This window comes from Pogonomyrmex barbatus, unplaced genomic scaffold, assembly GCF_055798465.1.
Source record: "Pogonomyrmex barbatus isolate J1 unplaced genomic scaffold, ASM5579846v1 scaffold4, whole genome shotgun sequence".
NCBI classification, from domain to species: domain Eukaryota; kingdom Metazoa; phylum Arthropoda; class Insecta; order Hymenoptera; family Formicidae; genus Pogonomyrmex; species Pogonomyrmex barbatus.
In genome coordinates, this window is record NW_028297138.1 from 9759049 (window position 1) to 9780914 (window position 21866).

General features: G+C 39.3%; 1 protein-coding gene across 3 annotated transcripts in view; it reads right to left on the reverse strand.

The window, feature by feature from the left end:
* The window catches only part of LOC105423587 (neural cell adhesion molecule 2), a 236300-nt gene that overhangs the window by 51442 nt on the left and 162992 nt on the right, over positions 1 to 21866 (reverse strand). For all 3 annotated transcript variants that reach the window (XM_089080844.1, XM_089080842.1, XM_089080843.1), the window contains 2 exons: positions 15940 to 16072; positions 10935 to 11143 (listed from right to left, as the gene is read on the reverse strand). In XM_089080844.1, the coding sequence (XP_088936970.1) occupies positions 10935 to 11143; positions 15940 to 16072 (342 nt within the window). The remainder of the gene's footprint in view (positions 1 to 10934; positions 11144 to 15939; positions 16073 to 21866) is intronic.

Below are 21866 nucleotides of genomic sequence, written 5' to 3' on the forward strand. Positions count from 1 at the left end.
CGCGATAGGAAATCTATTTTACATATTGCGATTGAATGCACAATGTCATTCGTGGTGCACGACGGACTCGCGCTCGACTTGAATCCCTGATTTTTGGAAATAGTACATTTGTTTCCCTCGAATGTATTTTATTATGCATTCATTCATATAGACATACGTCGTAAAGCGGGGTACGGTGTATAAAAGAGAGCAACAATATTGATTGGAAATTTAAATAAACGAGTTTAACGTAATAAATTTTTGTATTACAGTTCTCATATGACATCCCCGATTGGAACATAATACGAGACACAGCTTCGCCATTTTTACTCCATAACCGTCGAGAACGTTACGCATCTTCCAATGTGCTTTCTGATCGTCTATGCTCTTTGATTTACATCGTTTTTATGTGTAAATCAGTAGCGCGATACCAGTCTAAGAACTTCCAAATGGAATCCCTCCTCTCCTCCCCGCCGCCGTGAAATGTGATACACGTAAGTGCTTTCGCCAACCGGGGCGATCGATAATTCCGCGCTTCGTTGGCCAGCGGCGAATAAGTATATTCCCTTAATGACTTTCGCGCGCCGCCCCTGTCCGATCGCGTTTCCCGTAAGACTTGCAGAAAAACGACCTGGAAAGCTGGGCGCTTCCATTCGCCGATATAATTCGCCGAGAGTTTCCGATACCGTCAGTCTCCCGATTTTCCTCTTCCTCTCGCGCGCGCAGGTCCCCTCCTCACCGAAATTAACATCGGGAAACGTACCGAGGCATCCGTTTGTTCTCCAGTTCTCTACTTAACCGATCTTGAACGCGTCGATTAGTCTTCCGGGCGTTGCTTCCGGCGCTCTCGGCTACTTCGGTTTTTCAGAATAATGGAACACCGAAGACGAAAAAGCGAAGCGCAGAGGGTGGAAGAAGAATAGAATAAGGAATGAGAAACCCGAAGCAATTATTTTCCCTATTCCCCTATTTTCAACAAAGAAAAAGGGGGAGAGAAAGAGAGAGAGAGAGAGAGAGAGAGAGAGAGAGAGAGAGAGAGAGAAGAGGAGAGAGAAAGAGAATGGGATGAACGAGGCGTAGATTCGATATGAGCGTCGTCACGTTTTCGCTTCCAACGCCTCGCGATTTCTGATCCGTCTGTGTATTTACTGAAATGGTGGAAAAGTCAGATCGAGACGATTAAGGCTGTGCAATACCCAGTGCAACAGAATTCGAACATCGTTTCCGGACATTCTCAGTGGCGAGTTGGCTGTACTATTCGGGATCGTTTCGGACGATGCTCCGCGCTCTTCTTTATGTTTCATTACGTTCCTACATTGTTATTGTCTTGGCAAGGAACGGCACTGTGAGCTTCATCAACTCGAAAGAGTCTTCCGGAGTCGCTTAACGATCATCCATGTTTCAAATCCAGAGCAAGAGCGAAAAGGAGCGTCAGCAATTAAAAAAAAAAATCTACGTATTTGCGTTCTCTCTCGCGAGTCGGTTTTGATTTGTTTTTAAACTAAAGTTTTTTAGATTCCACGAGATAACCGGTGTTTACAATCACATTCCTGAAATAGCACGATTAAATTATTTTACGACGTCACGACGATACCCGAATTTTATATCTGAATAGTGTTTTCGTCGGAAGTGTATCGCCCGTCGTATAACAACTTTGACGATCTCGTACAGGATGTTATAGGAATCGTGCTTTTCTCCAAAATGAAGAACTGGAAAAATCAAGCTAAAATGTAAGAATAATTTCCGAGTTTTATTCAACATTAATTTGGTAAACAATTTTTCCAAGTAGACAATTTAAACGGTTTACAGATAAACTTCCTCTATTCTGATAGAATTTTTATCTGCGGTTTGATCAAGAAAATATAAATCTACCTTTCAATCACATATGTTTTCAATCGAATTTCCGCGATAGAAAGATCGACACAAAAATTCGATGGTAGTAGTCGAGTCGAAAGGAAATGCACAACTTCTGGATCGCGTTTATTCCATCGCGAGTCGATTCATCAAGCAGACAATCGGGCGAGTGGTGCGCAAAAAGCTAATATTCCGGAGTAACAAATGTACGTTGTAAAGAAATGATTCGAGGAAATGGCGGGAGGAAACTCGAAGTTGGATAAACTTCGGAAGACTTATTACGATAAGGGTGCGCTCGGTGAACCCGTAATTTTTCATTGCGCGCACAACGTTTCCATCACAACGTTCAATTCCATGAAATAAACGGATGTTTAATGCAAGCATCGTGACAATTAATTTCATCTGACCAGTTTGTCTCCGCGTGACGGAGATTTATGTATTTACGAACGTGTTTACAACGCGGTACCTGGCAAACGGTAGAAACTAAAAACTCGGCTGCATTCTTGCTCGCATTTATTTACGCATGCACAGGTGCGCGCTAATAGTTTTCAATTTCGATAATGGATCAATCGCTTTCAAACGTGTTGTGCTTTTACATCACTGTCTTGTTGAAATAATTTAATATCATAATATTTTACCAAATAATTCTTGCAAAATAATCACGATGAAATAAACAATACAATTTTATAATAACCTGAGGAAATATGAAGAGAAAAATATAAAAATAACATTTCGTTGAAATTTTTAGATTTGCTATATTCAGCAAATTTAATAAGATTTCCTGAAAAATATGGAAATAGGCTACGATTTATTCGAGAGATTTTTTTATCGACATATTGCTTGAATGCAGCTTTCATATTATTTGAAAAATTCCAGTATCGCGAAGTGAATCACGATTTTAAGCCGGCCGAATTCTCTCTTCGAAGCTCGAGTTCCATCTACACAATCTCTCTCTCTCTCTCTCTCTCTCTCTCTCTCTCTCTCTCTCTCTTTATGGAAAAAACGTGTGTTTACTGCACGATGTAAAATAATAAAAAGGAAATTTCCAAGCGCCGTACGTAGAGCAACCCTTTCATTGAAAGTTACACATCTCTTAGCTTTAAAAACTTTAGCGGCACCGCAGAACGTCGTAAAATTTATGCGCGCTCCTTTCCCCGAGATCTATCTTGTCGTTCCGTTTGAACTTATTCGCATCGGAGATCTGAAAGTAACGTGGGATACTCGCGCGAGAGGGAAGAAGCACGGTAATCTCGCTCCGAAGTAACAGCGGGAACGTAATGGTCTCATAGCTGTTCCATACGGCGATGTGTGCTTTACAAGAAAGAGAGAGGACCGTATTCATCGCGCACGCATCGCCGTACGTTCGGGAGCTTTAATAAAGCTATTTTACGGGGAGATATCGCCAAGTCTCCTCTCTATTATTGCAACGCCGACGAGCGGCGGACGATGTAAAACGTAGTAAAATACCTACGGTAAAGATGTCTCGGGAGCCACGATGCCGGCGCCCGCGATAACGATCCATCCACTCACCTCGCTAAATCCAAACGACACTGAAGTCGCATTTACTGGGGCGCGAGTAAGCAGAAATTTCGGCAATTCTTTGCTCGAACGGAACTTACCCCCCCCCCCCCTCACTTCCTCTCTCTCCCTTTAGCAGGAGGAAAAGTTCCCGCGCGTCCGCGATCGACGGGAATCCCGTTCCCGCTGAAGTGGATGCATCGGTTGACGACGGGGGTGGCGGCGAAGTAGTGCTTAGAAGTAAAATACTATTAAAAGTTCGCGGGGAAGGTGCGAGCGAGCAAATCCAGATCAATTACCTTTCGGGGAGAACAATCCGGGTGCGCGAGGGCAAGCATCGGCGGATACTGAAAACTTCGGCCCCCATGGGATGGATCTCCATTCGTAACTTCCGAGCGAGCAAATCGAACGTATCCGTGGCGTAAGGAGGGACGTATTTCCGTTCCTCGCAGATTACACGGCGTACGGAGTATCTTGGGAGGAATTTGCTGAACCATGTCATTTTTAATATTTAAACTCCCGGACAAATGCTGGTTTCACGATCGAAAGTATAAACTTTTATTTGCCAAGATCGATGTAAATCCGATCAATGGCGTTATTGTAAATTGGCTATCACTGTTATAAAGATACCAGTTTGAAAATCTTAATTCTCGATTAAGTAGTCGCACTTCGTCGCAAGATCGCGGCAAATATTTCATCACGTTCCCTTTGCTTATAATCATTTGAATAAGGCGTTTCTCCGAAAACGGGAAATATGCTTGTGCGAGCACCATGTATATATATATGCATGAAAGGGAAGAACACTATGGGAGGGAGCCGGGTCGAATACGGGTCGCATCGAGAATGTCGGATCGGTTGGGAGAAGTCTTATAATCCGCTTTAAAATTATTATTGCTTTAGTTTCACTTTACTGTTATCGCTGCGGTTAATTTTTATCCCGATCATTATGGCGCAATGTACGTACGTTCTCAGATTTCACTCGCGGCGGCATTCATTAGGAAGCCGAGGGTGAGCGGAGAACGGGCCCGGTATAATCTTGAGAATAATTATTTTCGTTGAAAATTCCAACGGATTATAAGGGAAACGATAATCATACTTAAATTTATCCCGATTTCAGGCCGGCTGAAATTGATTGCGATGCATTATCTCTTTATCGCACGGCGCGCCAGATGTGATTCTCTTCCATCCCCGCTCGTCCGATCTGGCTTTAGAGATGTTATTTCTTTAAAAGATCTTCCTAGAATATAACGTTGGATTTTGCAGGGATATAATGCTTCTTGCTTCCTCCTCTGAAAAGTTGATTTATTTTCGCACTTGATCAGTTTTTTTCTCTCGGTCGGCACTCCGTAATTCCAACCACTCATCGAAAAGAGAGTTGATTCGAGTAAATATAACTCCCCGAAACTAACACGTTTCGTTTGGCTCTTTCCTTTTTTTTTTTTTTTTTCAGTCGACGTGCCGACCCACTGCCGATTTCCAATAAACCAGAGGATCCTAAGAACGCGCTTGTGGCCGAGTGAACTTATAGCGGATTTACACGAGTCGAGTGCTGCTGTATCGCGTATCGACTGGCTGTCGAGCCGACATTACGTCTGTTGTTTTGCGCCGAACTCGATACTCTGTGCACTGGTTTACGTAACCGAGGAGAGAAGAATTGGTCACACTGTTGCTCCAATATTGGAAGTCGAACACCGGTGATATCGACACCAGCGTTCTGCTGTGGAGACCGTGACGGATATCCCCACGGAACGTACGAGTTCTTCCACGCCTGGAAAATTTGCCAAGTTATTCGGCCCCTTCCTTTCGAACAGGAAAGAACATGTTCTATCTTTCCTTTCTCTTTTTTTTTCTTTTCTTTTTCTTTTTTTCGACGTTTCAATATCGACGCCAGTGCGTCAAGACGAATTGCCTGTCATCTGAAAGTTCGAACTACTGACCAAGTCCAAATACGAATTGTACGCGGAAAAACGTATTTTTATTTTTCATCTTGCTCCAGACGTTTGTCCTATGAAGATCTCCGATCGCGCGACAGCCATATCAAATCATATTCGAGTACTATTGCTACACACAACAAATGTTCAAATTCTACTCACGTCGATTTGAATAAGAACTCCGATTTCAATAATAAAAGCTACTTCAACTTTCTAAAAATAGAAATTTTCACATCTTTATTTTTACATTTAATGGAAAGTCTTTCTAAAGTACGGCGATAAAAAGACATAAAAAGAAAATAAAAATCCATTTTTATAGTCATTGTATAAATCTCGCCACAAAAGCGTAACAACTAAGACGCAGAAAATGAAAAATTGTGATTTATGGCGATTGTTTAGAGTATATTTAGAATAGAGTTTCATATCTTGTAATTCAAACGATTCAAATCTTGATTAGAGATCAACTGATAGCATATTTGGCTCAGAAGCAAAACGATAACAAGTTACTGCAATATCATTAAAATACCGCACGAAATATCTCGCAATATTACACGCGCGAAATAATTATTGGATTTTGCATTAGCTCACTTGCTTCAAGATAAAATAAAATAATGTTATCAATAAATAATAAAAAAGCTATAAAAATATATGTAATACCGGCGTATTAAAAAAAAGAGAGATACTCGATAACTTAGTACCTTTTTAATTAAATTTATTTTAATATTTTTATACAATTTTATTGTACGATTCGAATATATTGTTATTTTCTGTTCAAATATAATTCACGTTCATCTTTTATTTACATTCGTGACATATATATTGAAAAAGACCTTTAAATACTTTCTCGTTTGTTTAATATAATAATATTTATAATAATATTTATAATTCTGAAATAATATAGGTAACTAAACATAAATTTCAGTCTCTATTAAAAAATATTAAATATTAAATTTTAAAAACATTAAATTGACTTTTACGATTCATTTATAAAATCGTATCACGTTTGGAAGCAAAAAAATTGAGGTCTTCAGTAGAATCTATAAATACGAACCCACAACTTTTTGGAAAAGAGCCAGAATTCTATCAGCTATTAGGATTCTGTAAATTGTGTGTGTGTGTGTGTGTGTGTGTGTGTGTGTGTGTGTGTGTGTGTGTGTGTGTTAACTTCGTAGGGGTGTGACATCTACCTCGTTGAATGAAAATTTTGAACTGCCTGGTTTTTTTCTCTTTTTATGGTATCTATTTTGCGACCGTTTTACTTAATCATGACGAAACGGCGCGGTGGATAAACTATTCATTAATCAGAACGCGAGCACAAAGCGAATGCTTAAAAAGTGCGCTTAGCGTAAATTAATCATAATGCAACAGAAATGGGTGCGAACGTCGCGCGCTTGAAGCGAAATATTTTCTTTAGTGGCGGTAAACAGAAACCCGCTGGTGTTTATTGTTGAATGCGCAACAACGTTGTCACGTGTCGGAAATGGAGTTTCCATGACTCAACGATATCAGATAGTGTAGAAGAGACGCAAAGTGGAGACGATGTCATACTGTACGCGAAGGTGTTACGTTGTCGTGTCGCAAATGCGAGAGAGGGAAATGCTTACAAAATAGGACTAGGTTTCCACGCCCCGAGAAAGAAGGAACGGCAGGAAGTTTGTTTGCCTTTACGCGAGATTTCGATTATCGCGATTACAAAGTTCGATCGCGGGAGCGGGAGGGGGGGGGGGGGGGGCAAGAGCAAAGGGCAGATCCCGCGGACGTGGGTGTTATCCAGTTATGTATTGTCTCCTTCGAAGCGAAAAAATCTACTCGCAGCTTTTGCCGTTCCATCCTTTCCTTACTTTAAAGAAACAACGGTTCAAGAAGATAAATGCGCTCGTTTTCTGTAGCTCGACTTCGAGGAAGTCTTAATGCGAGGAGCCGCCATTTCTTTAGAGTTTTTGCACCGATTTCTGGTTCCCCCGTTGGTTACTTGGGAACCATCTTATCTTCAGTTCGCCCGTATTTTATAAAACCCTAAAGCATGATATAATATCTCTGCTTCTAAACGAGAACTGATAGGTATATACAAGAGCAAAGCGGACTTTAGGTGCCGGTTCGGGACCGTACCCGTGCCATTATTCTTTTTTTTATTACAGCATAAAATTTTGAAGTCGTTCATAATCGCAATTTTATTAAAATTAAATATGGAGTAGAAAATCATTTTGTTTCATTACGATAATTAAATTACGCGTTTGAACGTTGTTTCGCCTGCACTCGATAATTGATGGTCCAAAACATTAATTCGATAATTATTAAAGAATATACGATAAAATATTTGCAAACGTTTCCCGATAAATGCGTATCATTATTATTTTGTAAAATTATAAAATATACACAAAATTTATGTCCGCTTGTACGCGCGTTAATGTCAATGTAATGCATTGAAATGTCAATATTGGCCGACAGAAATTGCGAGGTATGCCCCCTCTGAAATCGCCAGTATCTCGTGGAAAATTTATCGAATTACATTCTATACTTTCGGAACTGGAATACCTTGTATTTCTTGTCCGACCGAAAGGGGACACAGCGTCTTGCTACGATAAATGCTCTCGTTTACCAAAGCTTTAACGTCGGGTCAAAGATCTGGTTCCCGTCGACCAAACCCCGTGTACCAAACTTTTCACCCTCCTTTATTCCTTTTATTTATTTTTTTTTTATTAGAAACCACTGTCAAACACAAAGTTCCACGATACGGTAACTCTCGGGCAACTGTCGTGATACAGGCACCGGTATTCTTGGCAGAAAATATGACGAGTTGGATATTTACGAACGTCTGGGAGAGCTCGACAAGAAGACTTCGCAGGAATTCTGTCTATTGGACTAGACAAACATTTACCTTACAATAGAGCGTGCGATTAATTAATCATGCTCTTTTTAAAATAAAATCATCTGTCATGTAAAAGTTAATAATTATTATGCGTGTTATTATTATTTCAATTTATATAATTTAAATAATTTTAATTAGGTTCTATTTTTCACATAACGTTAATATAATTTCTGTATAAATAAAAATATGTTATAAGATAGGAATTGTATCATCAAATTTTTTTCGCTGGAACATGTATTTCCCAATAAACGGGATATTTTCTTATTTTTCACATTTGCTATTCACTTGAACGCGACAGGAAATTTAATTTCGTCACCTGATAATGTAGAGTTTCAACAGATCCGTTATCTGCCATGTATCTACGAATGCAAAACGTGCCCATCTTAAGAAAGCAAATTCGCTACTACTAATGGTCGAGTCGCTCCCTTTTCACCCTCATTCACTATTCTTCCTGACACTGTCGCGACGGTGCATCTGATTCGAGTATATATCCCTCCGTCGTTCTCGCCTCCGTCCGTTCGGCGCACACCTTTGACGGTTGCGACGCGCAAATATGCAACGGAACGCGAACGCGCTTGTAAAGGAGAGCGATTTAAATTCCGTGAGCGCAACGTTTAACGGCGTTCCCATTCTTGCCTGTCTCGCGAGTTCATACTCCTCCTCGTTGTAAAACGATAACGATCGCGATTGTGTGCATTAATAACTATCATCAATCCTTGGAGCGATATTACACTGTGGCAATCAAATAGAGGAAACGCATGATGATTTAACATTATATTTATACATTAACTTTATTGAACGTTATCAAAATAGTTTGACAGAGATAAATTACTTTGTCAAGAGTATTAATTTCATGTTAAAAATAAAAAAAAAATAGAATTTTTTGATTAAATCTCGACAGATCGATTTGATTTATTTTCCCTCATTGAACCATAATGAAAGGTATATTTAATCGGTTATTGTTCGGATATTTTGTAACTTCTATTGTGGGAAAAAGGAAACCGGCGAGAGAGAGTGATGTGCAATTTCGCTGGGAAAAGCGCGATGGGAGTAGAGGCACGTTAATTGGCGTTCATCTGGAAAAGGTTTACCAACGGTTGGAGTGTCTGCGAGCTCGTAGCAGGACGTGCGAAATGTCGGTGGGAAGGACGCGCCGGGGGAGCTAATTACCCCGCAGGAAAAATTCCTTGGCACATGCCGGCCAACGGCGAATCCCGAGGTGACGCACACTCGCCCGTTAGCGTTTCCATAACTTTTCAACAGGATGTTAATTGGATTCCTTTTTCTCTCCTTGACCTCCATCCTCCCCTCCGTCCTGCCCTCCGTCCTCCCCTCTCTCTTATTCTTTTCCTCCTCCTCTTGCTCCACCTTCCTCCGGCGATGTATATGCTCGCCTCGTCCCGATAGCCGCTTACTTTATTTCGAATTTATTACGTCGCTTAATTGCCGTTTTACGATTCTTTTGTTAGCGTGCAGAAAATGCGCGTCACGTCGACCGACAACGAAAAACGTGGTCGGAAATAAGGCGTAATATTAAAACGCGCGCTCGCGGTTTTAAAAAAAGAAAGTTTTAAAAAACCGCTCTAATTAGAATTTTTGCTATAATTTACGATTTCACTTAGGACAGATAAGATAACATTTTAGATCCTCTTATTTAAATTAAATATTTTTATATGTAAAAAATAGTAATTAAAATTTTTATAAAGCATTTGTGAGAAGTAGAAGTAGAAGTTGGTTGAATAAGAATAGAATAATAAATAATAAATTCAATAATAAAAATAATTAAAATTACATATTGCGTCTCCCTAACGTGTAATTTTGATTAGACATCGTTCGAGAACGATATAAATCGGTTTTAATAGATCGTCGTAAAAGCGACAAATAATTATCGCTCCGTAGTTGGCAACCTGTTGGTATCTACTGGTACTCGCCACATTTTCTCAAACATCAAATGGCTTTAATGCCAGTATAAAGGTCCTTTTCGGCGACCTCGGGCAATGAGTCTCAAGTTGATCCTTACAACTCCCGCACCTTAAGCACTCGCGATATCTTACGATGGTTTTATAAGAGTAAAGTTGCGAAAGTACGGCGACACGTAACTTTAAGGCAGTACTTATACGAAGTCCGTAAAACTTTCGTGTCATTTTTAGCATAATCGCAATACACGTTGAGTAGCCGGCGCTCAAGCGGCTAATTGGGTATTAATGAAAGAGGTAATTATGTACAGGGAGAAGCTCTTGGACAAAGTTACAATTGGCTCCGGTTACTCGGAACAATCTTTCCGAACACTTTCTTGCTACTACGAGTAAAAATAGAGAATTTAACAGGAAATTTCTGCGATAACGCGTTTAATATAACGTAAGATAAAATCCAAGATGCATGTTGCCGTGTTAATTCACCAGATTGGTTCTTTCCAACTGCAAAACACCGACGTACATCGTATATATATGGAGTTGCAAAACTTTCCATTTTGGATTTATATTACAATCATGATCACAGGTATTCTTCACATACGAAATACCGCGAAATGTCGCGAACGCTGTTCGTAATCGCTGATAAAGCGGTACAATTTGGATGAAGCAGACCTAATTCATTGGGCAAAGCTAATCAAATGCGAAAGTTGCATACAAATAATTGGGTTGTAATCTAGTAATGATGCATCAACTCTGAATCGCTCGCGGTGTAACGTTACAACTCTAATGCACTTTAATACAATTTTCCAAACTCCCTGAAAATTTCCCTTTCTCTTCTATCGGGAACAGCTTACAATTGAATAAACTTACCGATTACCGTTAAATTGACTTTGGAGTTTCTCGTTTGGCCGATTTGAAAATCGACACGACACCTGTATATTCCAGCATCCTCTTCCCTCGTGTTCTCGACCCCCAGTTGCGCCGGTTGCTTGTCCAGCATAAAATATGCGCGATGCGAGAATACGTTGTCGTCCGACCATCTTTCGGGAACGCTGCCTTCCGGATTCCTGGCATCGATACTGCAACAGAAAATGACATTAACAATGGACAAACGAGCAACGCATTGACGATGTGATCTCCCGTTTTTACTCATTAATCTCCTTCGACTGATGCACAATCTGTTTTGCGATCAATAACAGGTGAATATTTATAATGGACGTGCATTCGCTTCTCCTCTCTCATTCCCCGACAAAAGGGAGTTTATGTTATTAAGCTGTATCAAAAGTATTTTAATAGAGAATTTGATCGTATTAGTGCCGACATAGATTATAAATTCTCTTCACTTTTTGATAGCATACACATTAAAATGTACATGTAAATGAATTTAGCATGTAATAATGATTATAATAATGCGATAATTTCTGCTTTAGAGACGCGAATTGAAGGATTAAATTGCATCGGAATTATAAAAAGTGCGAATAAAATTTTATTCATCGAGATAAACGCGTTCGTAATGTCATTAAAAAATGTAGGTCATGCAAAATGTTGTATTACGTACAGTACACTTTGCAAGAATATTTTATGACGCAGTCAACCGACCAGTCATGTAAATAATCCGACAGACAGATTTTCAAAATACCGTATCACACTGTTTACGATATGTGTCACCTGCAATAATAAGCAAACGAATGAAAATATCTACCTGAAAAGTACGGCGCTGCTTCGCTGAATTATAGCGAGGATAATTTCATTTGTAAATAAAATACTCGTTACGGGAATTGTTATAAAGACAAAACCGTAGCGAATGTTTGCACTGAGGAAGTGAAACGGACTGCAAAACCGATTGTTTTATCATTCCCGTAAAACAGAGATTTTCTCGCCGCCGCGATGTCGCGTCGTCGGTTTTGCGTCGACCCGTTAACTTTTCTCTTTCTCCGTGATCCCGTCATACAATGAAGTTTTTGCGTTTTTCTTTTTTTTTTTTGTTACGAGACCTTTTTTTCCATCGGGGGAACCTTGCTGAAAGAATCGATACAAGGAGGATATTTAAAGCAACGTAAAAAGTTCTGTAAAGACGCCAGCCTCTGACGGGAGGCGAGGTGTAAATATTAAAGACACTGGCAATAAGTAGAGTGTCCTACTTTTACCACATTACATTCTTAATAATAACTTTTTTTGACTCGTTCATCGATAATTTTTCTGATGTAAAGATGACGCGACCAAATGAATAATACTAAAAGTAAAGGATTTTCGGAACTGAATTAAGCTTTAAGAGAAGATAAACTCGCGTTTTTAAATTAATTTAAAGCGGATCATGCTTTAAAAAAGACTCTTAAATTGAAAAAAATCATAAAGATATACTTTGAATACGTAAATACACAAAAAGAAATGTATTTTTAGAGAAAGATAAATTTTTAACGGAAAAACCTCTCGTATCATATGGTTGCTCGTCCGAAGTCGACGTTTCGATGGCGAATATCGAAAAATTTGGTATCGAAGGCAGAAAAAAATTCGCGAAACGAACTCGCCGAAAATGACATTTCAGCTGCCATCGACTTTAACGGCGAGCCATCGGTAAACGCGGATGGCCACGTGTTTCCCTCGTCAATTGTCCATCGGATGATTCGATACTCGATTTTAAAAGATATGCCTATTGAACGCGGCGATTTTAATGGCAGGCGTCATTACCGCGATAATTTCGATTAATGTTTATTGGGCGTTGTTCCATCGCGGCCGGCGGCCGCGAATGAATTCATCAGTCGACACGAAGGAATAAATTAAAATCCACGAGGGATTTCGCGCTGCATAGTTTAAATCGCGCTCTAGTCCCAACGCATTATCGCGGCCGTTGTAATTGGCACATAATTAAAGTTTCTCCACTGATCATTATATACAGCGGGCAATCATTATTTCAAGCCGCGAACGCTATCAAATTGTAATAATTATACTGCTATAATTGATTTCATTTCACGGCGATTGCATTCTCTTTCGCCGTTAATTACCGCCTAATGATTTACATGATGAGATACTAATTTGTACGACGGGGGGAGGGGGAGGTTTTAAATTTCTCAAATTCTACCGTTCTCCCTCTTCCCGCGACACGCCGAATGTTATTAACATTCCGAGCGCAAATAGCGGATATCCGTCTAGTTTGTATTCCCCATTCGCGCGATTATTATCGTCGGAAAATGAAAAGTATTCCGCGACTTAACGCCCGCGAATAAACGCATATCCTCGCGGAATTCTCGGACGAACGAATCCGCTTAAGCGCCCGTTGCTATTTTTCCCCGCTTTTTAAGATCCGTTACGCTACCGCGTGACGGTGAGTTTCTCGGTACGCGTATCATAACGCGTTTGAAAAGATTTTAAACTCGCAAATCGGGGACACTCTCAGCGTCGGACGGCGTTTCTGCTTTTCTATGAAAGGAAGCGGATAATGGCGCGGGCGGTACGAGAGCTGCATGTTAAGCACAACGTTCGAGTATAAAGTACTTAGCGTAACGCAGCCACCGCTAATCTGCGTTGCAGATAGAGAGAGCTGTTTATGAAAAATGCAATGTATCGTCCGTACATAATAATTTTGCGTTAAAAAACAAGGATCTAAAATGGGGTTTACAGCTGTTGAAAATAATTAACAAAGTGTTTCGGCGGAACGAAATGGTTATTTGTAATCTCCATTGGATTCACGCTTATTCAACTCTATATTTTTTACACTTCTGATCACGACGTTTTTTATTTTTTCGAGAAAATATGATTACTTATCTGTACTTTGGTTCTCTCCCGTTGCACGGAGAATTTTCCATCGAACGCGATAAACATACGTTGCGAGCAGTCGTAAGAGTCCGCATAACGAGCCGCGTCTCAAAATGCTACAATCATCGCGTTTCAATTCGATGTAATCCACGAAAGAGCCGTCCTTACTTGTTCGACGCTATTCGTACGAACCACTTCGAATGAGAATGTAACACGAAATACGATGATCGTTCTCCGTTCGATATCACGCCATGAGATTCGATCAACGCGGAGCGACCTCCGACTGGATGCGATGGCGTTGTAAGGCTAGTTCAAAATGATCGAGCGAGCCGAGTAGAATAATAAACGTTTGGCGCGACACAAGTATAAAAACAAAGATCACCTTCGAGCGTCATAACGAAATCAACCGATCTCAATTTAATAATGTTAATAAAATTATTCAATCATTATTTTAAATTATTTTAAACTTTATTACTTGAAATTATTTTAAATTTCATTATTTCAAATTATTTTAAATTTTATTATTTTAAATTATTTTAAATAATTTCGTTGATTCCCGTTGATTAAGTATATCATGATACACATAATATCACTTTCGCACTTCTCTACGTTCATTAATGAAATGTGTTTTTTCTTGCGAGTGCTGTGATGTGATTAAAATTAAACAGTTTTAAACAGATGTTAAAAATAAGTAACGTTTGGTGATCGACGTTTATCGTCAAGATTAAAAAAAAAAATAAGATTAATAAATAATAATACTAATTATTCTTGCAAAGGCGAAAAGTCGCCAATCACATTAATTACTGAATTAATTATATTCAGTTTGTCTTCGTAGACTTTCGTAGTAAATTAAAGATACTTTCAACGCGACGAGAATAATTAACTGCATTTTCGGGCACGAGCTAGCAAAAATGCCGAGATAAGGTGCAATCTGTTTGTTTTCTGCATAGTTCATGTAGTTTATGGGAATACGTGAGGGAAAATGAAAATGGGGCAAAATCACGACGCGCGATAGGGAAACCGGGCGGACGCAATTTTATTGTCTACCAGGATTAACTCGGTTAAGACGCCGGGCCGGCGTTTGCGCGTCGATGAAACTGTCGCAAAATTTCGTTATCTACGAGAGCGTTCATCGCATTTTCCCCGATGAGCTCGGAAAAAACTGCGCGACGGCCCGACGGTATCACCGGCAAACCATCTGACAAGCGGCACGTGACGGGTAATTAAAAACTGATGCAAAATCATATGAAACATTTAAATCTGTTTGCGCTACCCCCGAAAACGACCCGGCGACGTGCACGCGCAAAATATTCGCGTTGCGATTTTTTTCTTTCTCTCGCTCTCTTTATCGCGTTTCTTTTTTAAATATTTTTCAACGGTAAACACGTATTTTCAGCGGTATCACGATACCATCCATCCTGATATTAGTATGTGCGTCATGACGCGATGGGAAACAGTTACGTAATGCGTAGCCACGAAATCCAATCTACATTATTTCGAATTAAAATCCAAACAATGATTGAAAAGCGTCATTCTCCTCCTGCCTCTTCCAAAGAGTGCACCGCAAAATTGATTATATATATGTATAAACATTAATTCAATCTCTCACAAGTTTTCATAAAATAATAGTGACAGTACAACAATAGTATTAACAGTGACAATAGTGATAATTGTGATGGACAATTTAATATAACAATATAACAATAACACTAATAGCAATATCATTTCCTTAAGCATTTATTACGTTTCCGTCTGTGTAATTAATTCGTCGTGCCAGCAAAATGCCTATGGCGCAGTTCTTGACGATGCTTCGACCGTTTTGTTCTTTTTTTTTTTTTTTTCAACAATCTTTCAACGGATCGATACTTATGCAATATTCAACGGTGACTCCTATCGCAAACACGATATGCATTCTTTGAGCGGTGCGATGGGGAAAATCGAGTTCGAAGACAATTTTCGGATAAAAGCGACTACCAATCTCGTATTGCGCCGACGGGCTGTTTGCAGTCCGTTCCTGTTGCGACAGAGGAACGACCGGCGGTAGTTTGCAAATCGCTGTACATGTGTGCACGTGTACGTCCGCGTGTGCGCACGTTTCCCCTACAGATTGATTGCACTTTACCTGTAAACTGATGTACCGAGATCCTCGCGATACCAGAGCACAAGATGCACGGAGTCCCCCTCGTGAGTGGTTGATATGTCGCAGGGAAGATAGGCGGAATCTCCGACCAGTGCCACGATGTGTGATATGGGTACTAAACACAGAAATGCGAAATGATTAGACAGAATTAACGGGAGGGAGAGAGAGAGAGAGAGAGGGAGGGAGAGAGAGAGAGAGAGAGAGAGAGAGAGATTTTCTAAAAATTCGAGTGATATCCATTTTTATCAATAGGTTAATTTTAATCTCGGTTTAAATCTATCTTTTATCTTTTTCTAATTTTTCGAATTAGAACAAGAGGAAAAGTAAGTAGAATCAAGATTAAAATTAATCTACTTTGGTAAAAATGGGCATGAGAGAAGAATCTTTATTTTTAATTATGCTGCACCATATAAATTGCTTTCGTCACAGTTGTCGACTTAAATTACTATCAACGACAATTACTATCATCGACAAAGCTTTAAGTTAGTCGATTAATTGAAATATTGAATTAAAAAAACTCATGTCCTATTTTTAGTCAAACTTTTCGAAATTTTCCTTTGAAATTAATGCGCTTTTTATAGACGATCACGAGATTGATATTTTATGTCACGTACGTAATAAAAATATAGCTTGCCAAGTCAAAGGCGATATGTCTGCATATTGATAAAAACGCAATTTGCTCACGCGGCATATAAATGAATTCATTCTATCAGAATAATTTTTCACTTTGTATGCAATTACATATCGTATTTGGTTCGCTCCCAGGCGAGATTTTGCGTGATTATATAATTCGGTGATGCGTGAATGCCCGCATAATGCGATAAGTATCAACTTATTATTGCTCGTTTACACTTATACACGTATAACCGCATTTGATATTAGGATAAACATCTCCGTTAATTTAAATTAATTTATTGCTTACTATTTCAACGATAACGTCACATTAAAGAACATATTTACACATCGATAGCGACTGTTATTGACAAAAATACGAAAAAATAAAGCAAAAATAATGTTGCTTTTTGCATAGTGTGTAATTACGCGACTTTCGTTCCTCTCATTAAACGATGTTATATAACGACATATGTAATAACGGCTGTTTCTGCACGCATTACAAATCAGACATTTTACATGCGTTTCGTAAGATGAAGGCCGAGCGACGTGACGCTTTTCGTCTTCAATAAAACATTCTTGGCTGAATATCATACGAGATCGTACGAGAGTTTGGATGCATTCGCGTATAGATACGCCGCAATAAGGCCGCAATAAAAATTCAGTATGCTCGCGAAGAGGAAATTCGGTACGTCGAGGGAGCATCACGCGCGGGTTATTCGTGTTGTGAAAAGCAGCAATCCTTTCTCTCAAATTAAATTCTGTATTTATTTAACACCCTTTTTCCCTCGTCTCTTTTGTTTTCCTTTAGCATGCATGGATGCAGTGACAATGACGGAACATTTTGAGCTATTCATAGAGATTTTAGAGAACATCGTCGCCGAAGTTCGAGCTCGCTTTGACGCTTTTCTACGTCGACGATAGACCTCGCCTTTTTTTCGTAGTCGTGGTCGACGAGATATCGAAAATATTGAGAGGCTGGATCGTGTCGACAAATAAGATTCTACCAGAACGTCTTTTACCAGAAATAAAATTTGTGCCGGACTTCTAAAGTGCAACAAGCGTTCGTTTGCGTCGCTCTATGGCGCAGCCGAGGTATAAATAACATTTTTTACAATTACGTAGCTTGTTCGATAAAAACGTCTCGGCTCTGTATGCTTCTATGTCAGTCCTGAAAGCGCACTCCGCTGGTCTCCATTATTTTCTTATGTAACGAGAAAAGAAAAATCATCCGTGCACAATAACTCGTGCTGGATTTAAAAAAATGCATGTGACATTTATAAGTTCGCAATGTATAACTCGCAATGTGTTCTTGATTGCCGATATTTTATTATAAATAAGTATTTCAAACAAATAATATATATTGTAACTTTTTCGATTTGCATAAAATTTGAAGTCAAATAATAATAATTTTAATATAAATAATTTAATAGAAAAACCGCGCAAAATATAAAAATAATAAGTTTTTATTTCCTTTGTGTATGCATAATAATTATCTTAATAAAATTATAAATTTTTAAAACTATTTTTTTCAGTTCACCACGTACATCCAAATCGAACACGATTATATACGTACATCAAGGAAATGGAATTATTAAACAAATTTCTCTATAATGATTTCCGTGCTGGAAAGATAGTATTATATCAAGCGAGTTCGTCGATAAATCATGTCGACTGACGGCATATGACATGTGCGCTCGTAAAATCCTCGTAAATTCGGAGAAAATTAGAGTATTACTCCTTACGACTGATAGGATTAATGGAGTGCGGTGGACCATCGAGTTTCTTTTACGGATGTGGATGCCGCGATCGCATATCCGCCTGCATTTCCGCGGATTTACCTAAAAATCGGGATTTAAAGCCGCGGCGGAATTAGGAAATCTCGCCGAAATGCCGGTTCAGCATATCGCGTTCCCTGCTCTTTCCTCTCTCTCTCTCTCTCTCTCTCTCCTTTTTCTCGTTCGTCACTCCGTCGCATCAAAGATACACCGCCGCGGACCAGTACGCGCACTTTAACGACAGATGATTTGATGGGACTGACAGGCGTGGCAAGCAGTTTTGTTGCGCATGTTCGTTGTTCGACGCGCGTAATGGCTTCCGGTGTGCCATCGGCGCCGATGGTTAAAATATTTCTCTCTTTCGCTAACCGACGACCCTGTTTCTCTCGCGTCGTTTACTCTCACATCCGCGAGAGTGTACGTCGTGTCTGGTATCTAATATAAGCTTTCACGCCCCGGTGGAATTCGAGACAACGTGTTTTCCGCACATCGAGAAGAACGTGTGTTTTTCCGTCACGCTCGTACGAAAGTTCATATCATTCGGATGTTGCGACACGTTTATCTCATACACGCCCCTCCCTCGTCTCGCGTTATAAAAGTAATTATTCTCACATCATATCCGATGTATTGCTTGAGACACTCAATTCCATAAGTATTACGGAGTACAAACGGTCGCAGATGACTCGACGTAAAATGTCTCGGCAGCTGCGCGCGTATTAATTAGAATAACAAAATTTTCCACATCGCGCCACAACGATTGGAGGCACGTATTTTAGGCTCGCGATATATATTCCTCCGGGTACTTGAGAAGACGTATCAAGCATTTCCCTCGATTCGCACCCTTCGCCTTGCTTTGCCTCTACCTCGATCGTTATAGCGACGTTCGAAAACACGTCTTGACGTTTCGTGCCGTATCAACGACACATGTGCATTATATCGGCGACGTTGCAGGCGTCGCTTGCGTCATGCTGTTTGTCATATCGCGGGAAGCATGTACGCAAACGGCTGTCGTGCAGCAGCGGCAGGAGCGCACCGTGCAGTCTGAATCGATAATATCAAAGGGAAGAGGGGAGGAGGGAGGGAGAGAACCGTGTAGTAGGCTTCGGACTTTGCGGTCGGCGGTCCGTTTCGATTTGACCCACATAGAGTTCCTAACGACGTAAATCGGCCTAGACGATTGTACGCAGACCGAGTATATTGAATTTAACGCAATTGTATTTGAAGATCGCATCTTGCGGCTTCAAGACGTTCCTTATTCGCAAATATGTAAAGAGAATCTAAGGAGTCTCGATCTTTTGTGTCAGTACATGGCGCTTGTTTATATATAATGTAAAATCGCACATAAAGAATTGTATCGAAAAAGAAACGACGTGATTTATGTAAAGTTGTTATATATATAATAATGTAAATCGTATATAACAAAATAAAAAATAAATAATCAAACACGGAAAGAAATGGTTTTGCTAAAAATTTAGATCTAAAAATAATTTTGTTAGATCATCAAAATAATTATGTAGGACATTTAAAGTTTAATAAGACTGATACTTGAGCTGATACTTGTGAAACTGTAAAAACTTAATATTCTAGTAATCAATTTAAGCGGCTTATATAATTACTTTGATAGATCAGCAAAATTAATTTTTCATATCTGTATTTGGTATTTTTAGATAGCTTAGCAAAATTGTTATTTCCAGAACTTTTTATCAGTTTTTTCGTCATATATTTAGAATTAAATATAATTTGATTTTTTAATATTATAATACTGTCTGCACGTCTGCACAAATATCATGTTTGCAACAATAAGTTCAAGTAAATTCACAGGTCCGAAAATTCTATTGATTTTTATTAAATCGCATTCGCAACAAATATTGCCAATAAATAATAAATATATATATAATAAATAAATAAATAAATAAATATATATATATATATATATATATATATATATATATATAAAACTCGCTTCACACATCTCTTTGGCACTTGCCTGAAACTATTATCAATTATAAATATGATCGAGATATATTTAATGTAATGCGAAGTAAATCTTTCATACGCTCGAGTGGAGAGGAACGCGAATATTTCTGTGTCGAGCATACGAATGAGCTCGCTAACTATTCAATTCAATGTATTAGGAAGCGCATTAAATTTACAAATACTTTATCGATGTAAATGATAAGCCAGCACCACAGCGCGCGAATGTTATATCAGATATGAAATATTTGATTCGTTCCCGTAGCTGGATAAATATCATCCGGTAACATTTGGCGTTTGGGGAATGGATAAAAAATGTATTTATAATAATTGAAATGTTTTCGCGGACAGACCGCACGGTATTATTTGCCGTTTGTGCAAATTTGTGGATTTATTCGTAGTGGTAGCTCATGTCGTTGCATCATAGATACGCTTTTGAATAAAGTATATCTAGCAAAAGCATTCTTTTCCCGATCAGCCTGTCATTGTTTAATATTTCGATTCTGCTTTGATTATTTATATGCAATATACGCCGGCGCTTTTGCTCGTCGAAACAGATTGGCTGGATGACTTTCTGAATTTTTATCCGCGTGTGATTCGGTTTTTTTTTTTTTTTTTTTTTTGAAAATATTTGCAGCAAATTTCTCACTTCTGAAATTTCATACAGAGACAATCGATGGTTGCGAGCGGTGTTACGAAAAAGCTTATTAGACAAAATAAAATAACGTATGCTGACCTAAAGCGTACTCTAATCGAACACGGGGGGAATCATATTAACGTCGGGCGCTAACATTTTTCAATTTTGGGTAGCTTTCGCGGAACATTCCGCTTGCAGTTTTTAAAGGGTTTATAACTTTTTAGTCACGTTCACCTGCCATTCGCAGTTTGCAACTTGTATGCGACGTCGATTAGCGTAAAATGATACGACATGACTTCCGAGGAAGAAAAAAATATTGACGTGGCATATCGGCCGTACTAATTTCCTTTCGCGGAGCGGAAATACGAGCTCCCCGAATACTTCACAAGAGCGAGGTACACATTTAAGATTAACAGATTATTTAGTTTACGAAATGAAACGCGATACGTACTGTTTGCGTTGCATTTCTGTCAGGGAATTACATTTGTAATCTCTCTGTTAATTGAAAGATACGCGCATGATTACCAGTACTGCGTGTTTCTATTTGCATACAGCGGTATTTCAAATATTTTCCCCGATCCGGTTTCCCCGATTACATCGCGTCGAAATTTAATAATAATGTAACGAGACCCCCCCCCCCCGTTATTATCGCGTTATTACATAGCGAAAACTATTGAAACTCCGCGAGCTGTTTAACCGACGTTTCTACGCCCCGTAATTTGTTAATTAATGCGATCGCTTTGAGAATTCGGTATGCAGCACGTTGACAAAGTTGACGAATCTCGCGGTCTGATTCCTTCCGCAGCCCATGTATTTCGTTGACACGTGCAGGCGGGACTTATTTAATGATCGGTTTATCTCGCAGCATCGACCTTGATACCGGAAATAAGCTTGCAGCATTTCATCCC